This window comes from Cadophora gregata (genome assembly GCF_030347475.1).
Source record: "Cadophora gregata isolate MNR1 chromosome Unknown scaffold_2, whole genome shotgun sequence".
NCBI classification, from domain to species: Eukaryota; Fungi; Ascomycota; class Leotiomycetes; order Helotiales; family Ploettnerulaceae; genus Cadophora; species Cadophora gregata.
The window spans coordinates 1964630-1985440 of record NW_026695925.1 but is presented as its reverse complement, the minus strand read 5'-3'; the positions used below and the strand labels follow the sequence as shown (position 1 = coordinate 1985440).

Below are 20811 nucleotides of genomic sequence, written 5' to 3'. Positions count from 1 at the left end.
TTCACCATGGATACGTATGATAGCTTATCTCGTACATATCCTTGATTTATTTGCTAACGCTACAACAGTGCCTCGAGGAATATCCGCCGTAAGGCATTACAGAGAATTGCTGCGCTGTCCGCGACGTCATCCACCGCGACCTTCGACAATTCAGATCTTGAGCGACTCTCCAGAGGCTGCCCAGGAAAACCTACTGCTAAGTCCAATGGGACTGGAAAGGGGAGTTATGGATCACTGGCACAGTCACCTATGGTACGAATGGTTGTTGTGGGATGTGAGGTGGTGTATTAAAGGACGAAGGTTGATTTGCCTATAGAACATAAGAGAGTTCGATGTCTTGCTGGCTCTTTGCAAAGCAGCTCCTCTGTTGGAAACGCCTCAGAGTGCGAGAAAACTGGCAGAACAGCTCTCTCCTTACATCCTCGAAGCGCATACGCAAGCCTTTGTCCCGTCCCCTTTCTTCCGAGAAATTGAACCGTCTCCTACTGAAGCTTTAAGTTACAACCTTACGACGGCTCTTCTTTCTCTCGGTATAAACCACGAGTTCCTCCAGGAGGCAGTTGCCGAAAGACTCTGGAACTACCTACGGCATTGCCTAGATGCTGCTGAGTCTGCATCTTCTCACCATGTCGCGGGCGACTCTGCTGAGGTTGAGGATGCTATTCATGTTGCCGGCCTGACGCTCTCCATATTAGGATTTCTTGATGCAGCTGCCACTTATGCAAATTTTTGGACACCTTCGGAGAGACTCGCTCTGATAGAGCGGGTACAATGTGTCCTGTCCGAAGGCTTCTTAGTTGCTGTTGAGACAGCATTTTCAACCATTCGCAATTCAAATTCCCAACATAGCAATGTCAAAGAATGGAAACGACATGCTCGACATTATGCGGCTATTGGAAGACCTCTTGGAGCTATGCTCCTGCAACGAAGTTTCATGTGGCTCTTGGTCGCGGGTACTTCGCTGCTAGTTGCTGATATCGACGTTCTTAGAGGAAGTGATATCTTGGATCTACTAATGTCAGGTACTGGAATTTCCAGACCTGATTCTCCAGGGGCTGGCGAACCGGATTTTGCAACTATTGAGACCATGGCGGATATCGCTGCTGACGAGATGAGCCTTCTAGAGGATGGAGCGGATTACCTACGACTTGGGTCAACATGGCAACAGAGGCTAGCATTTTCTGTTAAGTCTGGGGCTCTGACCAGCTATCTTAACTGCGCTTTGATCAACGAAGATGCTGCAGATGCTGATACCTTGATGACTTGGCTAGAGGATACCCTTGCAGACCCAATTCAAATGGCCGATGAGACCCTTGCTAGTGTGGTTCTTCGGTCTATGGCCCTCATCTCCAAACTTTCCCCCGGATTCGCTCCCAATGTCAGTCGTCTCTTACCACGGTTCATCGTTCAAGGTGGTGCTCGAGGTCAGACTATTGCTGTTGCTTCATCGTGCCTGGCGTATGTGCTGCAGATACTGTCGCAAGACGCTGTCATCACAACCCTCTATACTCTTGGAAATGTTCTCAGCTCTGGAGCAAGCAATGAGAGAGCGCTTGCTGGTGGTATTAACGGCGATTTGAGCCTTGATGGTAGTGTAAATTCCACCTTTTACAACGGAAAGCAATCTACGGGTAGTTCTATATCGTTAGTGATAACGGGCGATGAAGATACATCGGCGGTGTATGGAAACGTTGTGCAAGCGATATGCGGTGTGGCTGATTGCTGCAATGATCCCAAGATCACTGCCTTGGCCCAGTCTATGCTTTTGCAAAAGATTGACAAGGTTAGCAAATCCGTCGACGCCAAGATCATCACGGAAACCACAGCATTGGCATTAAACGGAGGTCAACTGGAATTCCGCTCAATGCTCAAGCTCTATGCCAGAATAAGCCACGAGGGAGTGATGCAGAATAACGAGGCTTTGGTAAATGCTGTACGTTCAACTTCAACTATGACGGTCTCAATTTAACACATGTAGGTCACGAGAGGCCGAGACTACCTTTCAAGCAGCCTAAAGAAGGAGTCTCCGCTTTATGAAATCTATCTAGAACATCTATTGGAGTCAATAATCAGCCTAGGAGATGTCCACCAGGCTCAAAACTCCCGCGAGGCCGATGTCGAAGCTGCAGCACGCGAGATTGCTCAACTACTCCAGCCGCTTGCCTTGTTAATGTCCAGTAATGATCTAGCAACGGATGAGACTCTAAGCGAGGAGATGCTGTCACTTATTCGAGACGCTTGGTTCAATATTGTTGTACATGGTTTCAGTACCAACACAGAACGCGGCAAGAAGTATATCAACGAATTGCGACTTATCGCCATCCATTCCCAGCCTCTCGTGGCAGAGCAGAGAGGCGAACAAGTTGAGAGTGATATCGAACTAAATACTGTTCTTCGCCGTGGCATGAGCTCTGATCATGAAGCAATGCAGAAAAAGCGACTCACTGCTCTCCTCCCGATGAAAGCGTCGGATATCAAAGGACTCAGCTACCGAAAAGTCATATTTCTTCAGGCGGCGTATCTGGTCGAGACCTTGCGAGCCGATTCTGGAGACTGCACGAAGGCTTTGACGTATTTCTTGGAGCCTAGCATGCGGAAAGGTGAGATGAGCAGTACGATGGAATCCATTACTTCTGCTGTGATGGACACATATTTGAAGAAGACCATGACAGGCCACAACCCGACTTTCTCAGCCCCTTATGTTGCGAAGCAATTGGCGTCAATCTTCACTGGTTGCTGCTATCGCATCGAACGAGTCCAACAAGCAGCAATGATTTGTGCAGATCGGATTATTCGAGATGTTCCATCTGCTCTCTGCCACAAGTCATCTTTGTTCGCACTGCTTGAGCTCCTGTCACTCATGTGGACTAGCTGTCTGGAAGCAGAAACAGATGAGTACGAGTGGAAGTCATCATTCGTGTCTACTAGAGGCAAGGTAACGATTGAATTATCTGATGATTTCGACCTTCGCCGCCGGACGTTGAATAGCTTGTACAAGAAAGCTCGCGGTTGGGTTAGCACAGTGATCAATATCGCCCCTCAGGACGTCAAAGGCCTTTTGCAGACTTATCTCTCTGAGTACGATGACGAGGGTGCTTATGGCCATGTATCCCTTGGTAGATCATTTGCTGCAGAAATGGGAGGACTTATACCGGGTTCAGACCAACGTCTTGGTGCGATAGATCGACATGGTGACTGCAATATCAACACCGCCTCGGATTTCATAGCCCAGTACACTACTCGACAAGAATATCGGTATGCGGAAGCACTTCCTGATCATGATGCGGAATGGCTACAGTTCATGCACCTCGACACTAGACGTGAATCAGTGGCTTCCAAAACAGACAAGGATTTCGAAGATGCAAGCACTGTTCTTGCTCACTTGGAAGCTCGCACCCTCCAACATAAGTTTATTCCTGTCGGTGAGCTTCGTGACATCCTCAGAAGAGCTGCTGCATTACTTTGCAGGACAAAAAAGGACGAGTGCGCGATCGTACATCACTTGGTCGGAATTCCATTTGCCATATTCACTAAGCAGTCCATCAAACTTGGCATTTCGCTATGGCTAGGTGTAATCAATGAGAATCCGCGTATGGAACCGCGGATTCTCATGGAGATTGCCCAGCAGTGGGAATCGACTGTCCACAAAGGTCTGGGAATTTTCAATTCCAGATTTCTGTAAGTTCTGGCTCCAAGACGATTTCCCGGGACTTCACTAATTCCTCGAAAGACATCCCGATCCCTTCTACATTAAGGAAGAATTTGCCCCTAGTGACAGGCCGACGTTGTTGAAGAAGCAGCAGGTTGCTCATAATTTACTTGCGCCTCACATGCGCCTTCTACAGTTCCTCGGCAGTCACTTCAATGCTACCCGTCTAGGTAGCCCTAATACTGAAAAGGTCTTCTTGAGACTTCTGGATGTTACACTCGAGGGTCTCAAACATGCCACTGGCCACCCTCTCGCACGTGAGATTCGATTCCAGATTATCTTGTTTGCCTTGAAGGTGTTGAGACACAGCATTGCTCTGGGATTCCGTGAAAGATGCTTATTGAAGGATCGTATCCTGTCAGCAGCTCTGACCTGGTTTACTTTCGCTCCATGCTGGTCTTTCGGAGGCAACAGGTTGCAACTGAAAGCTGAAACTCGTCTGCTCGCAGATGTCATTGTGGCATTGCGAAATGTGCAGATGATTGGGGAAAAAGCGACACCTTTGATGAAGTCGCTGCAGGCAAAGGAGAGTCTACTTCAGATTTTGATCGAAAGCGAGTTGCTCAGACTCACCGTGTGGCTACATCCTTTGAATGAGATGCGAGAGGCCCATGTTCCAGCACCGCCTGGAAAAGGTCCAACGGAGGTGAATGGCACTTTCTCGAGGTTAACAGTCTTTGCTAATACTTCCAGGCTACTCTTACAGGTCTTGTAAGAACTGCGTGGGCTGAAAGCGCGTCTCTGGCTCTTCAGCTGGTAGCTAGATTCCCTTCCGCGAGACTGCACAAGGAAGTTCGATGGCTCCTGCTCAACTTCCCTGATAAAGCTATCTCGGAACCGGAGGCAGTGCAAATCTTGTTGGGAGAGACACTGCCTAGTGATGTTTCCTTCCAGCTTAAGGTCAGTCCATTTGTTTCAGCTCATGCTTGCAAATTGTTACTAATCTTAATAGCACCTCCTGTACTGGTCACCAGTAAACCCAATCAGCGCAACGGCCTACTTCTTGCCTGCATACCGAAACCATCCATTCGTTCTGCAGTATGCAATGAGAGCTTTGGAAAGTCACTCAGTGGACGTGACGTTCTTTTACGTCCCACAGATTGTGCAAGCTCTTCGCTACGATGCTCTTGGTTATGTTGAGAGATACATCCTTGAGACAGCCAAGTTCTCCCAGCTTTTTGCTCACCAGATCATTTGGAACATGCAGGCAAATGCCTTCAAGGACGAGGACTCGACAGTTGTAAGTCTCAAAGCAAGAACTGGGAAAGTGCTTTTACTGATAACGATCAGCCCGATGCTGTAAAGCCAACTCTTGACAAGGTCATGACTCGCATGGTAGATGGCTTCTCCGGAGTCGATAAGGTCTTTTACGAACGAGAATTTACATTTTTCGACGAAGTTACTAGCATCTCAGGCAAGCTCAAGCCATTCATTAAGCGACCAAAGCCAGAGAAGAAGCAGAAAATTGAGGAAGAGTTGCGGAAGATCAAGGTCGAAGTTGGGGTATACTTGCCAAGTAACCCGGACGGAGTTGTGATTGGCATCGACCGAAAGTCTGGAAAGCCTCTTCAGAGCCATGCTAAAGCTCCTTACATGGCGACGTTTCGGATCAAGAAGAACAAGGGAGATATGGAAGGCACCGATGACCTTCTAGAAGAATCCAACAAGACAGCATCAGTCCCAACGGACAACACTATCGAGGTCTGGCAATCTGCTATTTTTAAGGTTGGAGACGACTGTCGGCAGGATGTCCTTGCTCTTCAAATGATTGCAGCATTCCGAGGAATTTTCCATGATGTTGGCCTTGATGTTTATGTATTTCCGTATCGGGTCACTGCCACTGCTCCGGGCTGTGGTGTCATTGATGTCTTGCCAAATTCCATCTCTCGTGATATGGTTGGACGAGAAGCTGTGAACGGGCTCTATGATTATTTCGTCTCAAAGTACGGCAACGAGGATTCACTGCGCTTCCAAGAGGCACGAAGTAACTTTGTCAAGAGCATGGCTGCTTACTCACTTATCTCATTTTTGCTTCAATTCAAGGACCGTCACAATGGCAACATCATGATTGACGATGCTGGACACATCCTCCACATAGATTTCGGCTTCTGCTTCGACATTGCACCCGGTGGAGTCAAGTTCGAGAGAGCTCCTTTCAAGCTCACTTCGGAAATGATGGCAGTGATGGGTGGGCGTACAGATCATCAAGCCTTTAAATGGTTTGAGGAGCTGACTGTCAAGGCCTTCCTTGCATCACGACCATACGCGGAGAAGCTATCACAGCTTGTGCTATTGATGATGGACTCTGGTCTGCCATGTTTCAAGCCAGAGACCATTCAGAATTTTAAGGATCGCTTCGTGTTGGAAAAGAGTGAGAGGGAGGCGGCTGATTTCATGAAAGGATTGATCAAGAAGAGTTATTCTAGTTACTCTACTGGAGGTAAGTCGTACATCAAAGTATCGTCTCGAGAGAATTCTTACTAACAACTTTGCAATAGTTTACGATCAGTTCCAACTTATGACCAACGGAATTCCATATTAATTAGATTGTAATAGAGAGATATCCCTTCGAAGAGATTCGGCAGTGACTCAATTGGAGGGTTGAAAATAGAAGCGGTCATGTCAATATATTATCAAGCGTACTAGCAGTTGATGTGTCTAATTTCGATTTTCTGGCCTTAAATTGGACAATCACTAGCTAAAGTAACTAAATGCATCGCCTACGCAATTTGCGTTGCCGATTCCGTAACGCGAATGACGTATTCGCATCATCAATTCCAATTATTTCCAAACCTTGACTACCTGGGCAAAGCACGATACAAGGACGCTGAAGGAATATTGCTCTCTGAAAATGCCAGCCTCTTTCATTCTTGACAGTAGAGCAGCAACAGGGTTCTCCAACGCCGCTGCCTACGACCTTAACCGACCCTCCTACCCACCTGAAGCTGTTGACAAACTGCTCACCCACCTCGGGGTTGCAGGTGTGTCCAGTGCGAAGTTGGTCGATCTCGCCTGTGGAACTGGTAAAACTCACCGAGCTTTTAGCTGCCAGGCCAGAGGACTTTGAGATCATTGCTGTGGAGCCCCATGGCGGGATGAGAGACATTCTTGTTGAGAAGGGACTTGGGGAAAGGGTGAAGGTTGAGGATGGTAATGCTGGGGACATGCCCATTAAAGATGATTGGGGAGATGCATGTGTTGCTGCACAGGTGAGTCTCAGGTCTCTTGCGTATCAAAGGGGAATTTTACTAATGAGTCGGACCAGGCTTTTCATTGGTAAGTCTCCTCAGTGGTTTTAATCGAAGCCCGAGCTGGTGTTTACATAAATAGGTTCGCTACTGAGAGTTCTTTGAAGGAAATTCATAGAATTTTGAGACCTGGAGCTGCATTTGGCATGATTTGGAATATTGACGATTGTAAGTTGATTGACCATCATACATGTGGAGACGTTGACCTTTGCAGACAATGCTCCCAAAGATCATGCGGCAACTACTCAATGGGAGCAGAAGTTAAAGGACTTGGTTGATACAACGAATGATGGCCATGATAGATTCAGAGACATGAAGTGGAAAGAGGTATTTGAACAGCAGCAAGACACAAGCCCACTGCAGACATTAAGGGACACCTTCACTCATAACTTCCCATCTTTCTCCCTTCCACTTGGAGAGGAATCTGTCAAGTGGACCCACTGGCTCAGCGATGAGAATATATGGGCTCGATTCAGCACCTTGTCGCAAATTGCGAATCTATCAGAAGAGAAGAGGGAGTCTTTCCACCAAGAGGTTTTGATTGCTTTGAAGGAGCATGGAGAGAGGAACGAGAAGGGAGAGGTTGCAACGCATGGCATTACTTTCTTAGCTTGGACCTCTAGAATCTGAAGCTGTCAGAAGTCCACTGTTTAGAGAAACACAAGTGGCTCAATACCAATTGCCTTGCCTTATGGACAGCTTTAATTCCTTTTTAGCTCTTCAAGAGATAAACCCAACGCCGTGTCATTGTCTCGATGACCCCCAGAACTCCAATTAAATGCTGACTTGTTTGACAACTCGCCCAAGTAATTCCGCTCAATCTGCGGAGATGTACATGACTATTTGTGTAATTAGCAGCCATTTCCTTGAGAGCGTTGGATAGCTCACCATTGTTCCCCCGCACAAAAGCATCACCGTAACTTCTCCTCTTTACGCCATCAACATGCTCCTCGCACTTCTCCAGCGCTAAGTTCATGTAGCCATCAATGCTTTGTAGCTCTCCTAGCGCAAACATCAGTATTTATGACTACGCTCAGGGAGCTTGGCCATACCCTTGTAGACTACTCCGCTGTTCAGCTTGACAGTAACTGAGCTACCGATGATCTCGCTCAAGAATCCTGAAGGGTCCTTGCCTTCGCCTTGGGTGGGAGTACCATTCTCCATGTCGATTTGCGCTGTCGATTTGCGCTGTCGATGTTCCGAGGTGGGGTTGTTTGCCTTGCGACAAAGAGCTTTTGGGTCGGCAAAAGCAGAAGGGGAAAAGATAGAATGAGTCCTGTGGCTGACTGTATGATGCGATTCCCGGAGAATGTTTTGTTTTGAAGATAATCAGGTTGACATGAAGTATTAACAAACTTCTATTGAAGTGCAACTCGACGTCTTGCTGAAGTGAAATGACTAGCGCAGGACTCGTCGCGTCCAACCGTCCCCACTTCAACTCAGCTCACCTCTACCTCCACCCACTTCGCGCGAACCACCTGCACAGAACTCAGTTGCTGAAGCAATGGAAGACGACTTCGGTGACCTGTCCGCTGAGGAAACGCCAGCTCCCCCAAAGCTCGCCCCAAAAGTCAAAAAGTCGCTTTTCAGCAAAAAGATTACGGCAAAGATTCCTGACAATAAAGAGCCTGTCGACCTCTTCAGTCGCGCAAAGGATGTATACCATCTCCAGCAGGCAGAGGAGGAGCGCAGACGACAGAGGAAGTTGGCTAGGCTTGAACGAAAGAGGTCTTCTATGAGTGCAGATGTGACAGAGCGAAGTCTGATGGAGGAGAAGAGGAGGCGGGTGTCTGAGCAGAATGATGCGCACACGCCAAACGACGACGCTGTCAATGATGTTGCTGAGACGAGTGAAATTCGCAGGCGAGTATCGGACCATATGTCTACGTCTATGAGTTCTAACAGATCCCAGAGACTCTGCGTATTCTTCAATGGGTAAGGAAAGATACAGAGTTCGAGGCTCTCCAACCACACTCTCAGCGAAATACACGAAAGAGCTAAGTGCACGCAAATCCGAGTCTCCGAAACCACAAAAGGACATAGCGAAAGGGTATATATCTTTGAGTGATAGCGATGGCGACGGTGCTGGTGACACCGAAAATGAGAGTGTGAATGGTACCTGTAGGTTTCCTGATATGAAAGCGAACCATCCGATATCTCTGGATGACGATGACGAGGATTTTGGGATTGCTCCACGAGTGGTACCGCCCTCGCGTCCGCCTCCACCTGCTGAAGACGATGCAAGTATGTCAGAAGAGGAATTTCCAGAACTAGTTGCAGCCGCAAAGGAACGACAAAGGCTACAGGCAGCATTGAAGGCAAAAGCGGAAGCCGCTGCTGCAAGCAAAATTCATGGCGATATGGAGGGTGATGACATTTTTGATACAGAAAATACATCTAATGATTTGGAACCAGTCATCGAAATACTCATTACGTCCAGGATTCGTGGCTCAAAGCCTGTTGGTGTTAAGAGAAAGCTATATGGAAAATTAAGGGAGGTACGATGGGCGTGGTGCGACAAGCAAGTATTTGATGGACAGAAAATGTCACCAGAGATGAAAGAATCCATCTTCCTTACTTGGAAAGGCAATAAGCTGTATGACTTTTCAAATTGCAGTGGCTGCGTGGAAGGAGGAGGGAAATTGTCGGTGGACAGTCTCGGCGACGGCAAGGTGCACTTAGAAGCCTGGACGGAAGAGACTTTCGCAGCCTGGAAGAAGGGCCACGAAGCGAAACAGAGAGGAGAGCGGGAGAACAGTGAAGATGAACCAGTTCCGGAACCGGCATCGGTGCAGAGAACGAGACTGATTATGAAATCTCGAGAATATACGGACTACAAGCTCATGGTCAAACCTCACACGACAGTCCAGAAAATTATGGATGCGTTTCGGAGAGAGAAGGATATTGTAGACGAAAAGGAGATCACACTTCATTTCGATGGAGATAAGCTCGAACCTGACGACAAGGTCGAGGACACGGAGCTTGGGGATATGGACTCGGTAGAGGTTCATATTCAGTGACCGTTTGCTTATCAGCATGGCGTTACGGTGTTAAAGTACAACTATGATACCCGGATATGGTGATGATGGTTTGGGATGTGGCTGGAATCTTTGTAAGCGCTTCTTTTGTTGCTCTAAGAATAATTCTTCTCACTGGAATTTACGAGTTCTACTGCGGCATATTTAAGTCCAGGCTGTGACGATTAATGGATCATACATGATGGTGCCTTATAGGTACAGCACGCGATCGGTTCGAGGGGAGGCATCGGAACGTGAAGTTCCAGGACGAAGCCCCTCAATGAAGCCCCAAGACATTCTTCCATTTGTCAAGCTGTTTTAAGGAGTCTGATCGAAAGCTAAGTTCACGAGACTTGTGAGAAGAGTGGGTATTTCCCGCCTGTGGACTTGTCGCCCTTGAGATGAGTAAGAACACATGGAGCAGAGTATACGTTAAACGTTCTCGTAAGCCTAATACAAGTAGAGGGATTGGGCAACTGCGCTTTCATGTGATTTGACTTTGCCGCTTTGATTGTCTAAGATATGCACAGAACCTGTGTATACTTCGGATTTGGACATTTAGCAGCCGATTTTCTACCTGAGTTTCTCTCTAACCTTAAAAGGTTGTAACAATGAATCTCTTTTAAGGAAACACACCTTAACTCCACTTTTAACCTGATTCAGTCTTATAAACTACACAGAAGTAAATAATTCAGAGTTCGCAACTTGACTTTTGAAAGTCAAAGTACAAGGGTCCTAAATGTGTATTTCAGAGGTAGGGATATATTAGGTTTTCTAAAGACACAGAGCTCCCTTGGCAAGATTTCCTAGATAGGCAACTTTTCTGAAGTCCGCACTCGTGAACTCTATTGCTAAGTCCCCCTAAGGCATAGATCTTATTTCTTTTCGTCAGAAGTAAAGCTCTTTCAGACCATTTGAAAGAGTTCACTGTTTGGTAAGAACATCGGACTTTTCATGGATGCGACTCATTAGCCGCATGAAATATGTGGATCCTGGCAGGGGTGACATCTGATCTCCCGCCATAATGTAGCGCAGTGGCCGCCGATGTTGAGACAAAGAGAACCTTGGGAACATTCGACATCTTGGCATCAACAATATCCACTCCGTTCCCTAACCTCTGTGCAACAACATGTTCTCCTCGAACTTTTCTCCATAGCATCTGTAGCCCGTGGAAGGAGCTCCTGCTAAAAATGACGGACGAATATGGCTCGTCGCCCCCCAAAGTGTACGGGAGGATAGCGAGACCTCGAGGATGGCTGCCCTTGAACAACGAAGAGGTCAATCCGATGGCTACCCATGGAACCGGAGCTCTCGTTAGCCTTATCAAGTCTCGCTCGAGTCAATCTCTGCATACCATGCAGAGGCGACCATCATCGATTATTCGTGGTAGGGAATCGCTGGATGATGAAGAGGTGGGGGACAGACGATCGCGAGAATACGATGATGGAGACGACTTCAAGAGCATTGACGAACGACGTTTGAGCCTCATTCTCAATGGACCTCAGATGCGAAGCCAAAGGCTTATTGGGAATAGCAATCCTCGATACAAGTGGGGTGAGTAACTTCTGAGCCGTTTCTTTTCCAGCCGAGCACTTGCCAATGGTGAATTTCCATTGTCAAGTCAGCGATTCTGATGTGACTTGCAGAGAGGTACTGGAAAACCGAGGAACAGTTGAAGACCATGAAGAAGCCGATGTAAGCTTTGGGAACCCCGCCATGCTGTGGAACAATAACTGAACACTCATACCTTAGTCGCCAGTACTACGAAAGGACCAACAGCTTGGTGCAACAATACATCTACATCGATCGACTCCTCGACTCTTCTCTCCCTCACGACCTACTGAATGAGTATAACAATACACCAGGAAGTGGCCATCAGAGTTCTGCAGCCCTGCGAGATTTAGAAGTTCCCCCTACTATATCTGAAGAACCTCCCACACCAGAGGACGATGACTTCGTCGCTGTCAATGGCACGACAACAAAGAAAGTCAAGAGAACCCCCCGGGACCTCTACAAAGTTGCTAGTGAAATCACACCTTTACTTGGACGAGACGATGAGGACGAGGATGACTTTGACGGACCACGCCCTGAGATCCCTGGAATGGAAGACGACAGTGTTGAAAGTGGTGACAGAATCGTTCAGATCGCCATATACGTGAATCTAGCAGCCAATGGGATCCTCCTAGCTGGAAAGATTGCCGTTATAGTGCTCACCAGCTCTTTGTCCGTATTGGCCTCCCTGGTGGATGCTGCTCTCGACTTTCTCAGCACGGCAATCGTGTGGACTACAACAAGAATGATTGAATCTCAAGATCAGTATCAGTACCCTGTTGGTAGAAGGCGTTTGGAACCTATCGGTGTCTTGGTGTTCTCGGTCATCATGGTTACTTCGTTCTTCCAAGTTGGGCTCGAATGTGTGAGCAGACTGCACTCAGGAGATCATTCCATCATTCAGCTCACACTTCCCGCTATTATTATAATGTCGAGTACTGTCTTGATCAAGTTCCTGTGCTGGCTCTACTGCCGCCTTATCAAGAATTCGAGTGTTCAAGCATTAGCACAGGATGCCATGACCGATGTTGTCTTCAACATTTTCAGTATAATATTCCCGCTTGGTCAGTACAAGTTTCTTTTCGAAGTCTTGTGATATCTAACTTGAGTCTAGTTGGATTTTACGCAAAGCTATGGTGGATGGACGCCTTAGGTGGCCTTGCGCTATCACTCTATGTCATCTTTAACTGGGCAGGAACATCAGCTGGCCATATTCGCAACCTCTCTGGTGCAGCTGCAACAGCCGATGAACGGAATGTTCTCCTCTATCTCACGATGCGATTCGCTAAAACCATCAAGCAAATCCAAGGCTTGCAAGCTTATCATGCCGGAGACAAACTCAATGTGGAGGTGGATATTGTACTTGACGAAAACATGAGCTTGCGAGACAGCCATGACTTGGGAGAGTCACTGCAATATGTTCTGGAATCAGTACCGACTGTTGATCGAGCATTCGTTCATCAGGATTATGCATCCTGGAATCTTCCAACACATATGCAACAACAAGGAGAGTAGACTGGCGACTGAATTGTATGACAATGGCTGTGGTACAGCAATGGTATAAGTTGCGGAAGTGTGGTTGGATATAAGTTGCTCTAATTGGAGTGGGTAACTTTCTCTCACGTCGAATTGTATTTTAGAGTCATTCCTTTGTCTCCAAGGAATATGCTTATGCCGGCGCGATAGAAATCTAAGCACTCCGAGAAGTATGGATGCTTTGTATATACCACTAGATGAGGAAGGACAGTGGCTAGTACAGGTTCTGAAATATCGGTGGTCGGGAATACTCGCGTCTTCTTGGTGTCAATGAGATAGGCTTTCTTAGAAAGCTTCACTATCCAACCTCGCTTCAGACACTCGGCCTGGGACGGCGTTGCTGCTCTTATTGAAAATCAGACAGAAGTGCGACATTGAGCACACATCAATGTCCAAGCTCCCAAATACATAAAATATCTGTGAGTCCAGATAGATCAAAACCTCAGAGCGCCCAGCGGCCCCAGCATCATGGGCGGCGCCTCCCATCTCCCCAGCGGAACCATCCCCTCATGAAGCAAATGCAATTTCATCAATGTCCCGCAAGCGCATAGCCATAGTAATCTTGTTCATGAGATCATGAACTGAGATCTACAGAGGTTGATTCTACTCAATATTTCAACGCCTCGATTCACGAACCCCCCCAATTCCCAGTGAGCAGCGAGGCAGGCAGCTTTCCAAGGTTTGTTCTGGGATGAGCACTTGGGATAGGATGACGATACATGGGCGAATGGGGGCAAGGGAGGACAGACATGTGTTCCTCGGAAGAGAGACTTCTCCATGATTAGCGTCAATCTCGGACGACAAGGTGACTTTATGTCTTGGAAATGCCAAGTCGTGGCCTTTTTGGCTGCGGGGACTGGACACTGTGGACAGAACTACACAGGAGCTTATGCAAGTGGCGATTGAAACTAACTCGATTGATCCGGTTGAAGATTGCTGTACGTGAGTTTTGTGATTTAGCTAGTTCCCGTTGGTAGTATTTAGATGCCTCTTTGGCGTTGTGTTTACATAAGGTAGGGTGTTTGTTCGTTCTTTTACCGAACGTGGGACGGGATTTTCGGCTGGGTAAATTCCATCGAAAGAAGATGGGCGAGATGGGAACGGAATGGAGAGGGAAACGAGTGTTTGGCGATCGAATCTGGTGGATAATCCGATCTGAACCCGATCAGCAGGACAAGGATGTGCAATTGCTCAATTGGAGACCAAGCACAGGGGTCGAAAACAGGGGATTGCCTTGCACGTGGGGTCAGGGACAGTTCTTGCAGTTCTACCTTATCTTTCCTAATCTCTCCATTGATGTAAATAAAGTATTGCGCTGCTGTGAAGAAATATAAGGGTGACTACGAGGATACTGAAAGCTCCGGAAAAGGGGTGGGATAAAGGAGATTTGGAGGCTCGTACTCGCTCGGAGTGGAAGATATTTATTGCCTGCTCGGCACGTCATCATAAAATTTACCTATGTAACCTTAAACTTCAAATATGCGCAGTTACCCCTGAGTAATGGAATCGGATGGTAGGTCCATGCATTGCCAATACCGGAACGCGGATCTGTCGACTGCCCTGGACCCTTCATCGCGGCATCGACGAGAGGCCGTCGCAGTTGGGATGATCAAGGAAGAAAGAAAGAAAGAATGAAAGAATGAATGAAGGAAAGAAAGCGGGAGTCACAGATGGGGCAAGTTGGAAAATGCGGGTTTATGCTTATATTTATAGATCTGAGGAGAACGACGCGACTGCTTAAAACAAGCTTGCGAGATGATCTCAAAAATTAAGTTTCTCGAGTCAAACTGGTTTGAACTTTGACAAGCAGCTGTCAATTTCAGACAGGACATCAGATGAAGCAATGGGCATAATGAACATTTCGGGCATTAGTATCGGCATTCCGGCGGATCCATGCTCGACTGTATTGACTCTGCCTTGCCGTTTCCTTGGAAGTGACCAAAAGGGCATGTCATGAACAGTGCGTGCTTGGACACCGGTCGGAATACTTTCAACGTTGGTTCTCCTTTTCGAAGGTCCATATGGAGCTGCATCCAGATCCAGACGTGGGTGTGTTGGACAAGTGGACTTCCATGAGAGAGAGAGTCTGAGTGTCTGGACTCTCTGAGTTACAGCAGATCAACCCGGATCCATGGTTTGCACTCTGACTGTACAACGGTACAACGGAGCCATTCGCTGCAAGACTCTACTCTGTCCCGGGGGACGCGATCCGAGGCTGTAGATTATTTTTTTTAAACATGATGATATCAAACGGTGGCATTGGGATTTGAAAAGCAATGATCGAAGCGAGAGGTCCGGAAGAAAGCAGCCAGAGCCAGAGCCAGAGCCAGAGTCAGAGAACCCTGGATATGCATGGATATTTTATATCCACAGGGACGCATTTCTGGACAGAAAATATTATTGCCATTCCATAAATCCACGCCCCAATTGTCGAAGTGCGATCCTCATTTGTGCTAGCCCAGGGACGGCTGCTGGGTAGTCCACGCCACAGCTGGCTGGATCCAAGCTAAAGGCGCTTTCCACCTCAGCGAAAAACACGAGCTCCCAACACAGAGCAGCAGCAACCTTGCCTACCCTACCGAGCCTAAGGTAATTTACCTACTCTACCTTTTACATTTTACCTTTTACCTTTTACCTTTTACCTTTTACTTTTTACCTTTTAACTTACCTCCGTACCCTGCCTCGCCTTGCCCACCACACGGCCCACACCAGAGGACTCGACTCCTTCGACTCTTTCGACTCCTTCGACTCTTTCGACTCTTTCGACTCTTTCGACTCTTTCGACTCCCTCTCCTCTCCTCTCCGACCTCCTCTTTTTCTCCCGCCTCATCGTCGACGTGCTGACTGCACTGCACTGCACTACACTGTAATTGCTGCTCCCTTTGCCATCGCTATCGCCAAATACCCCCTTCGTTTCTCGCACGCCTGCTGCCTTCTGTTTTGTGAGTACCTTGCTGTTTTCTTGTCCCTGGCCACCCTGGATTCCGTAGCCTGGATTGGACGGTCTAAAATTAGGGATTCATCGCAACATCAACAAACGACTCAGCCTCTCGAATCGCCTCCCCAAACTCCATGTCACCAGCGAGCGAACGACATCACCGATACCGATGTGAAGGGTGGGACTACCTGCGGGTCTTAGATCATCATCGTCGTCACATCGACACTCTTTTCAGCCTTCGCTCGCACTCTAACACGACTACTGGCGTGTATCCCTTACCTCTAGAACAAATCTTGCCCGAATCACGGTGGCAGTTGTCGTGCATTGCATGCAACCCGTCACGATTGCTTCCACTTGGTCAACCCACCAGTCCCAGGCACCGGCTACCCGCATAAGTTCTTGAACATTTGCTAATTCCAACCTCCTGGTTCTTCCAGCCAGAAGACCTTTCTCTCCTTGAGGCTTCATTGACGACCACATACCCGATTCTTTTCGTACCACTTGTTTCGATGCACAGCATACGACGTGATTGAACAATACGGCAGATACTCTACCCTGATTCTAACCTATCCACGATATAATATCTTCCATATTTGCATTACTGCACGGCCTGCTTGTCGTATGAGTTCGAGAACGATATACAGTCGTTCTCGATCATAATCTTTACTACATGCCGAAGTTTCCCAAAGGATTCGGGCGGCGCAAATCGACCGCGAATGAGCTGGACGTGGCTCAAGGGACAACCTCTGAACCATCATTCAAGGTGTTCGAGCGTGAAGACGGCGCGGGTCGTTCATTCGACGGGGGAAAGAAGTTCGCGAAATCGGCAACAGTGCCGTTGAGACCAAAGACCTCGACAGTTGATGACGACAACATGTTCGAGAGCATTTACAATCGGTAAGCATGCAATTAAAGCGCAATTGTGCCAGGGGAATTATGGCTTTAGTTATATCATATGATTACTGACTGTTGTGAAGTGACAGTGGTGCTTCCAACACCAATACCATCTCAACCACTGATAATTCATCTCGACTGAGTGCAGCATCTACAGCTCCTTCATCTACGGATCTGCCGCGACGGGACGACTGGAAGTCACCTCATGACAAACCATTCAGCGACATCCCGTTGCCTCCAGTACCAAAATCAGCATCTGCTTTCTCACTGAAGAATGCCGGCCGCACTCTATCTTGGGGAAGACACAGTAAAGGGCAAACTCCACCTCCTCCGATATCAAAAGAACCACAGTCGCCTGTACTTGATGAGGAGCAGACGGGCAGACAGAGAGCCGTGACAGCCTCGAGTTACGCAAGTACAGCAACTCCTCCAAAATTAGATGAGAGAGATCTGGGTTTGAGCCTCGGAGGGGATTTTTCGGATATGTTCAATGGTATTGACAAGCGCAGGAGTGCCGTCATGGATGCTGAAACAAACAGAGCCATGTCACGGAGCCCGGTAAGTGTGCCGGTCCACATTCAATCTCCGAAATTCTAATTTTCGTATCTAGGACACCGCCCCCTCTGGTCCTGCAAATCGTTCACTCACTGCCAGTCGTTTCAACCAACCTTCCCCGCTGAACATCGACAAGAGCAAGCAGATTGAGCCATCGCAGTATTCATGGAGTAGCCAACATTCTCATGAAGGTTTAATGGCCGGTGCAAGCCCTGTTTTTGCACCCCATAATACACCTCCCCCAGTCCCACAGCACAATTCTACTACACGCACGACAAATGACAGCCCAGCATCCTATAGTCGACCACAAAGACCAGGTGGGCCACTAAGCGGACTCCGACGTAGTAGTGCCATCATGGAACCAAAACGACAATCCACCCTGGAATATGGAGATGCCGTTGATGAAGACGCCAGGCTTCTGCGGGAGTCAATCAGTGCAAGTCGACGCATGAACGATACTGGTTATGAGTCGAAGGTTCGTGATAGTTGGGCACTTCCTTCGGACTCTGGGTACAAGGTGGACGATGCAACAATTGCAAGCTGGGGTACTGGTTCTGTTGATGCAACGCCAAAAGCACGGAAACCTGTTGCAAAAGTCTCCGAGGACAATATGTTTGACGTTCACATTGCAGCTTCTGCGAACTTAGCACAGCGATTTAACGAAAAAGCTTCATCGCCGTTGATGGGGCAAGCCGCCCCCCAGAATAAGGTTATGACGCCAGCACAGTTTGAACGGTACAAACAGGACCAGGAGCGTCTCAGGGGCTTTGGAGGTCAGGCCAAGGAGGATGACGAGGACGAGGAGGAAGAGCCATATGATGATGATGAAGACGAGGCCGAGAAGAACAAACAGCTCGCCAAGCAACGTCGCAAACAGGAGGCCCATATGGCGGTGTATCGGCAGCAAATGATGAAGGTTACTGGAGAATCACTTCCTCCGGCTCGCCCTAGTATGTATGCGACACAGAGCAGTCCAAACCTGGCCAATGGTGTTGAGGACGGCGAGGAAGAGGATGAGGAAGTTCCACTAGCCATCTTGCAAGCACATGGATTTCCTAATAAGGGCAAGCAGCCCGTAAGAAATATGGCCAGCAACCCCAACCTTCGGTCTGGAGCCCAGTCAACTGCCGGAGGTGTTGTTGGTGCGGATAGCAGACTGCCAGTCTTCGCCAGAAACTTGCCTCAGGATCCGTATGTTGGTGCAGGTTTGGTGAACCCAATGCACAGGGAATCTCTGGCATTTGGTGGCGGAGCTGGCTCTGTAAATGGTGGTGCCGCTCCCAGGGGTTTGCCTCCTGGAGGTTTGGTTGGAGTAATTGCGACAGAAGAGCGTTCTCGAGCTATGAGGAGAGGTAGTCCGAATCCCCAAGGCGACTACGGGCCACCCCAGGGTAGTGGGTTTAACCCCATGGGGATGCAACCACAAGGAGGCGGTAGCATGTACAATGGTATGGGGCCAATGGGTCCTATGAACCCAATGATGATGACTGCTGGAGATCAAGCACAGATCCAAATGTCACAACAAATGCAGCAGTTCATGCAGATGCAGATGCAATTCATGCAAATGATGACTGCTGGCGGCCAGGGTCCACCAAATGGGCATTTGACTCCACAAGGTGTAGCAGAGATTCCGCGTCCTGGTAGCGCCCAGCAGCTTCGTCCAGGTAGCTCCCATAACTTCGGCACCCATCAACGAGCAATGACCATGTTGGATCCAAATTCAGTGCCATGGATGCAGGGTGGGAGCGGGAGCATGTACTCGCCCTCAATCCATGCCCAGGGAGGCTATGCCCCGTCTATCGCTCCATCTGAGCGAAGCAACGTTGGACTGCCGGGCCGGTATAGACCGGTGTCACAAGCTCCCCCACAAGCACAGGAGAACAAAGCGAGAGCATCAACCATGTCAGGTCTCGGCTGGGAGAGCAAGAATGGCTCTACCATCAAGATGGTGAAGAAAACAACCAACGCCTCGGACGAAGATGATGAAGAAGGATGGGAGGAAATGGCGAAGAAGAGGGAGAAGAAGAAGTCTCTCTGGCGAACCAAGAAAGACAAGGACCATAACGGACTCAAGGAAATGATGGGATACGCACAATGATGTGTCGGGTGCATAGATTCTGGACGAGATGAGTAAAATCTGTCACATACATACTGCATTGGAGCATATTGGATGGCGTTCAAAGAATTGGATCGCAGTTTTGGATCAACGTAAGCAAGCTATGTTGATGTTGCAAACCAGCCAAAGCAAAGTTGGCACGCGTAATAGTCATGCATGTCATGGACTTGTAATAATATAATTCAGGACACCCAGCTTGATATCCTTTGGTTTTGTTTTCTCTACCTGAATGCATTGTCAATCCTTCTCTCCTATCCAACCCTGAAACACCTAAATCCAATTGTAAGAATAAACCACACATCAACCGATCACGCAATCTTCCCCGCCGCCCAATCTCTCCTCTTAACTCCCAGTTCTACGGCCGCCAAACCCCAGTCCTCTCCATGGTTATGGCTTCCACTGGTAATCCCCGCCCTCGCCTTGGCCTGCTCCTCATCCAGAACCGTCAACAGGCCAAAGATCAAAGGCACACCTGTGTCGAGCTGTACACGCATCAGGCCGTGCGAAACTGACTCGGCAATGTACTCGAAATGCATAGTCTCGCCCTTTATGAGCACCCCGATGGCGATGATGGCATCGAAGGGACCGGATGAAGTCTTGTTTTCCAGGGAGAGGGTTGTGAGGTCTGTGGTGCTTGAGCCGAGGAGGTCGCCTGCGCCGAGGGTGGAGGAGGTTGTGGATTGGATTTGGGAGGCGGAGAAGAGTCTGTTGGTGATCTGGTGTTAGAATAAAATAATGGTATGAGTATTCCCCAGAGGAGTGCTGCCGGGTAGGGAAGGGAAGTTGTAGGGGGGCATGTACTTCGAGCAAGCAATTGGAAGCTCCCACGATCCCGGCACGGATTGCACGACGATATTCGATTCCTTGACTCCGGAAGCTAGGAGTTTTGCCTTTGTGCCTGCGAGAAGCGGCTCGATTATAGCTGTTTAATGTGTAAACATGGTTAGTCTCCTCCATGGTGCCTGCTCTCCGGCATGGCGGGGTCAAACGTACTGGTGTTCCAGCGTGCGTGAACGATGCCGATGCGGAGACTGCTGCCGTCATGCTGTTGAGCTTCTCCAGGTCCTTTGAGAGATGCCATTGTGGGTTTGGCGATTCTTAATTGGGTGGTTAATTGTTGGTCTGCTGGAGGGGCTGTGAAATTGAGGAATGAGGTTGATTGAAGCTTGGAGTTGTGTTCCTGGAGTGTGAGGTGAGGGGCATTGGAGGTCGAGCTAATGTGAGGAGGGGAGGGTCTGTCTGGGTCA

General features: G+C 48.4%; 7 protein-coding genes across 7 annotated transcripts; 5 read left to right on the top strand and 2 right to left on the bottom strand.

Moving 5' to 3' along the window:
• Positions 1 to 6: 6 nt before the first annotated feature.
• On the top strand, positions 7 to 6251 carry STT4 (phosphatidylinositol-4- kinase; the record flags this gene model as incomplete). The annotated part of the gene is made up of 9 exons (XM_058501469.1): positions 7 to 14; positions 69 to 252; positions 317 to 1933; positions 1979 to 3678; positions 3731 to 4355; positions 4403 to 4609; positions 4662 to 4949; positions 5000 to 6149; positions 6208 to 6251. The coding sequence occupies 9 exons, from the start codon at positions 7 to 9 to the stop codon at positions 6249 to 6251; spliced, it is 5823 nt and encodes a 1940-aa protein (XP_058362789.1).
• A 309-nt stretch (positions 6252 to 6560) lies between these two features.
• On the top strand, positions 6561 to 7587 carry ONS95_007942 (uncharacterized protein; the record flags this gene model as incomplete). The annotated part of the gene is made up of 5 exons (XM_058501468.1): positions 6561 to 6690; positions 6755 to 6918; positions 6975 to 6985; positions 7040 to 7125; positions 7172 to 7587. The coding sequence occupies 5 exons, from the start codon at positions 6561 to 6563 to the stop codon at positions 7585 to 7587; spliced, it is 807 nt and encodes a 268-aa protein (XP_058362788.1).
• Positions 7588 to 7773: 186 nt separating this feature from the next.
• On the bottom strand, positions 7774 to 8121 carry LSM6 (U4/U6-U5 snRNP complex subunit lsm6; the record flags this gene model as incomplete). The annotated part of the gene is made up of 3 exons (XM_058501467.1): positions 7774 to 7796; positions 7846 to 7959; positions 8010 to 8121. The coding sequence occupies 3 exons, from the start codon at positions 8119 to 8121 to the stop codon at positions 7774 to 7776; spliced, it is 249 nt and encodes an 82-aa protein (XP_058362787.1).
• Positions 8122 to 8461: 340 nt separating this feature from the next.
• ONS95_007940 (uncharacterized protein) lies at positions 8462 to 9977 on the top strand (the record flags this gene model as incomplete). Its single annotated transcript, XM_058501466.1, has 2 exons — positions 8462 to 8820; positions 8870 to 9977. 2 exons carry the CDS (start codon positions 8462 to 8464, stop codon positions 9975 to 9977), a joined length of 1467 nt encoding a protein of 488 aa, XP_058362786.1.
• A 1187-nt stretch (positions 9978 to 11164) lies between these two features.
• Positions 11165 to 13040, top strand: ONS95_007939 (uncharacterized protein; the record flags this gene model as incomplete). Its single annotated transcript, XM_058501465.1, has 4 exons — positions 11165 to 11528; positions 11621 to 11669; positions 11727 to 12589; positions 12640 to 13040. The coding sequence occupies 4 exons, from the start codon at positions 11165 to 11167 to the stop codon at positions 13038 to 13040; spliced, it is 1677 nt and encodes a 558-aa protein (XP_058362785.1).
• Positions 13041 to 15789: 2749 nt separating this feature from the next.
• ONS95_007938 (uncharacterized protein) lies at positions 15790 to 19764 on the top strand. The gene is made up of 3 exons (XM_058501464.1): positions 15790 to 16896; positions 16977 to 17451; positions 17504 to 19764. The coding sequence occupies exons 1-3, from the start codon at positions 16670 to 16672 to the stop codon at positions 19544 to 19546; spliced, it is 2745 nt and encodes a 914-aa protein (XP_058362784.1). The 5' UTR covers positions 15790 to 16669; the 3' UTR covers positions 19547 to 19764.
• A 108-nt stretch (positions 19765 to 19872) lies between these two features.
• ONS95_007937 (uncharacterized protein) lies at positions 19873 to 20645 on the bottom strand (the record flags this gene model as incomplete). The annotated part of the gene is made up of 3 exons (XM_058501463.1): positions 19873 to 20269; positions 20366 to 20486; positions 20558 to 20645. The coding sequence occupies 3 exons, from the start codon at positions 20643 to 20645 to the stop codon at positions 19873 to 19875; spliced, it is 606 nt and encodes a 201-aa protein (XP_058362783.1).
• Between the last annotated feature and the right edge of the window lie 166 nt (positions 20646 to 20811).

What these genes read in the sequence shown, in the direction of transcription:
- ONS95_007938 (XM_058501464.1), top strand. Translation starts at nt 16,670, where the DNA reads ATGCCGAAGTTTCCCAAAGGATTCGGGCGGCGCAAATCGACCGCGAAT. An exon ending in TTCGAGAGCATTTACAATCG is followed by an intron (nt 16,897 to 16,976) that starts GTAAGCATGCAA and finishes ACTGTTGTGAAG; the next exon opens with TGACAGTGGTGCTTCCAACA. An exon ending in GAGCCATGTCACGGAGCCCG is followed by an intron (nt 17,452 to 17,503) that starts GTAAGTGTGCCG and finishes TTTCGTATCTAG; the next exon opens with GACACCGCCCCCTCTGGTCC.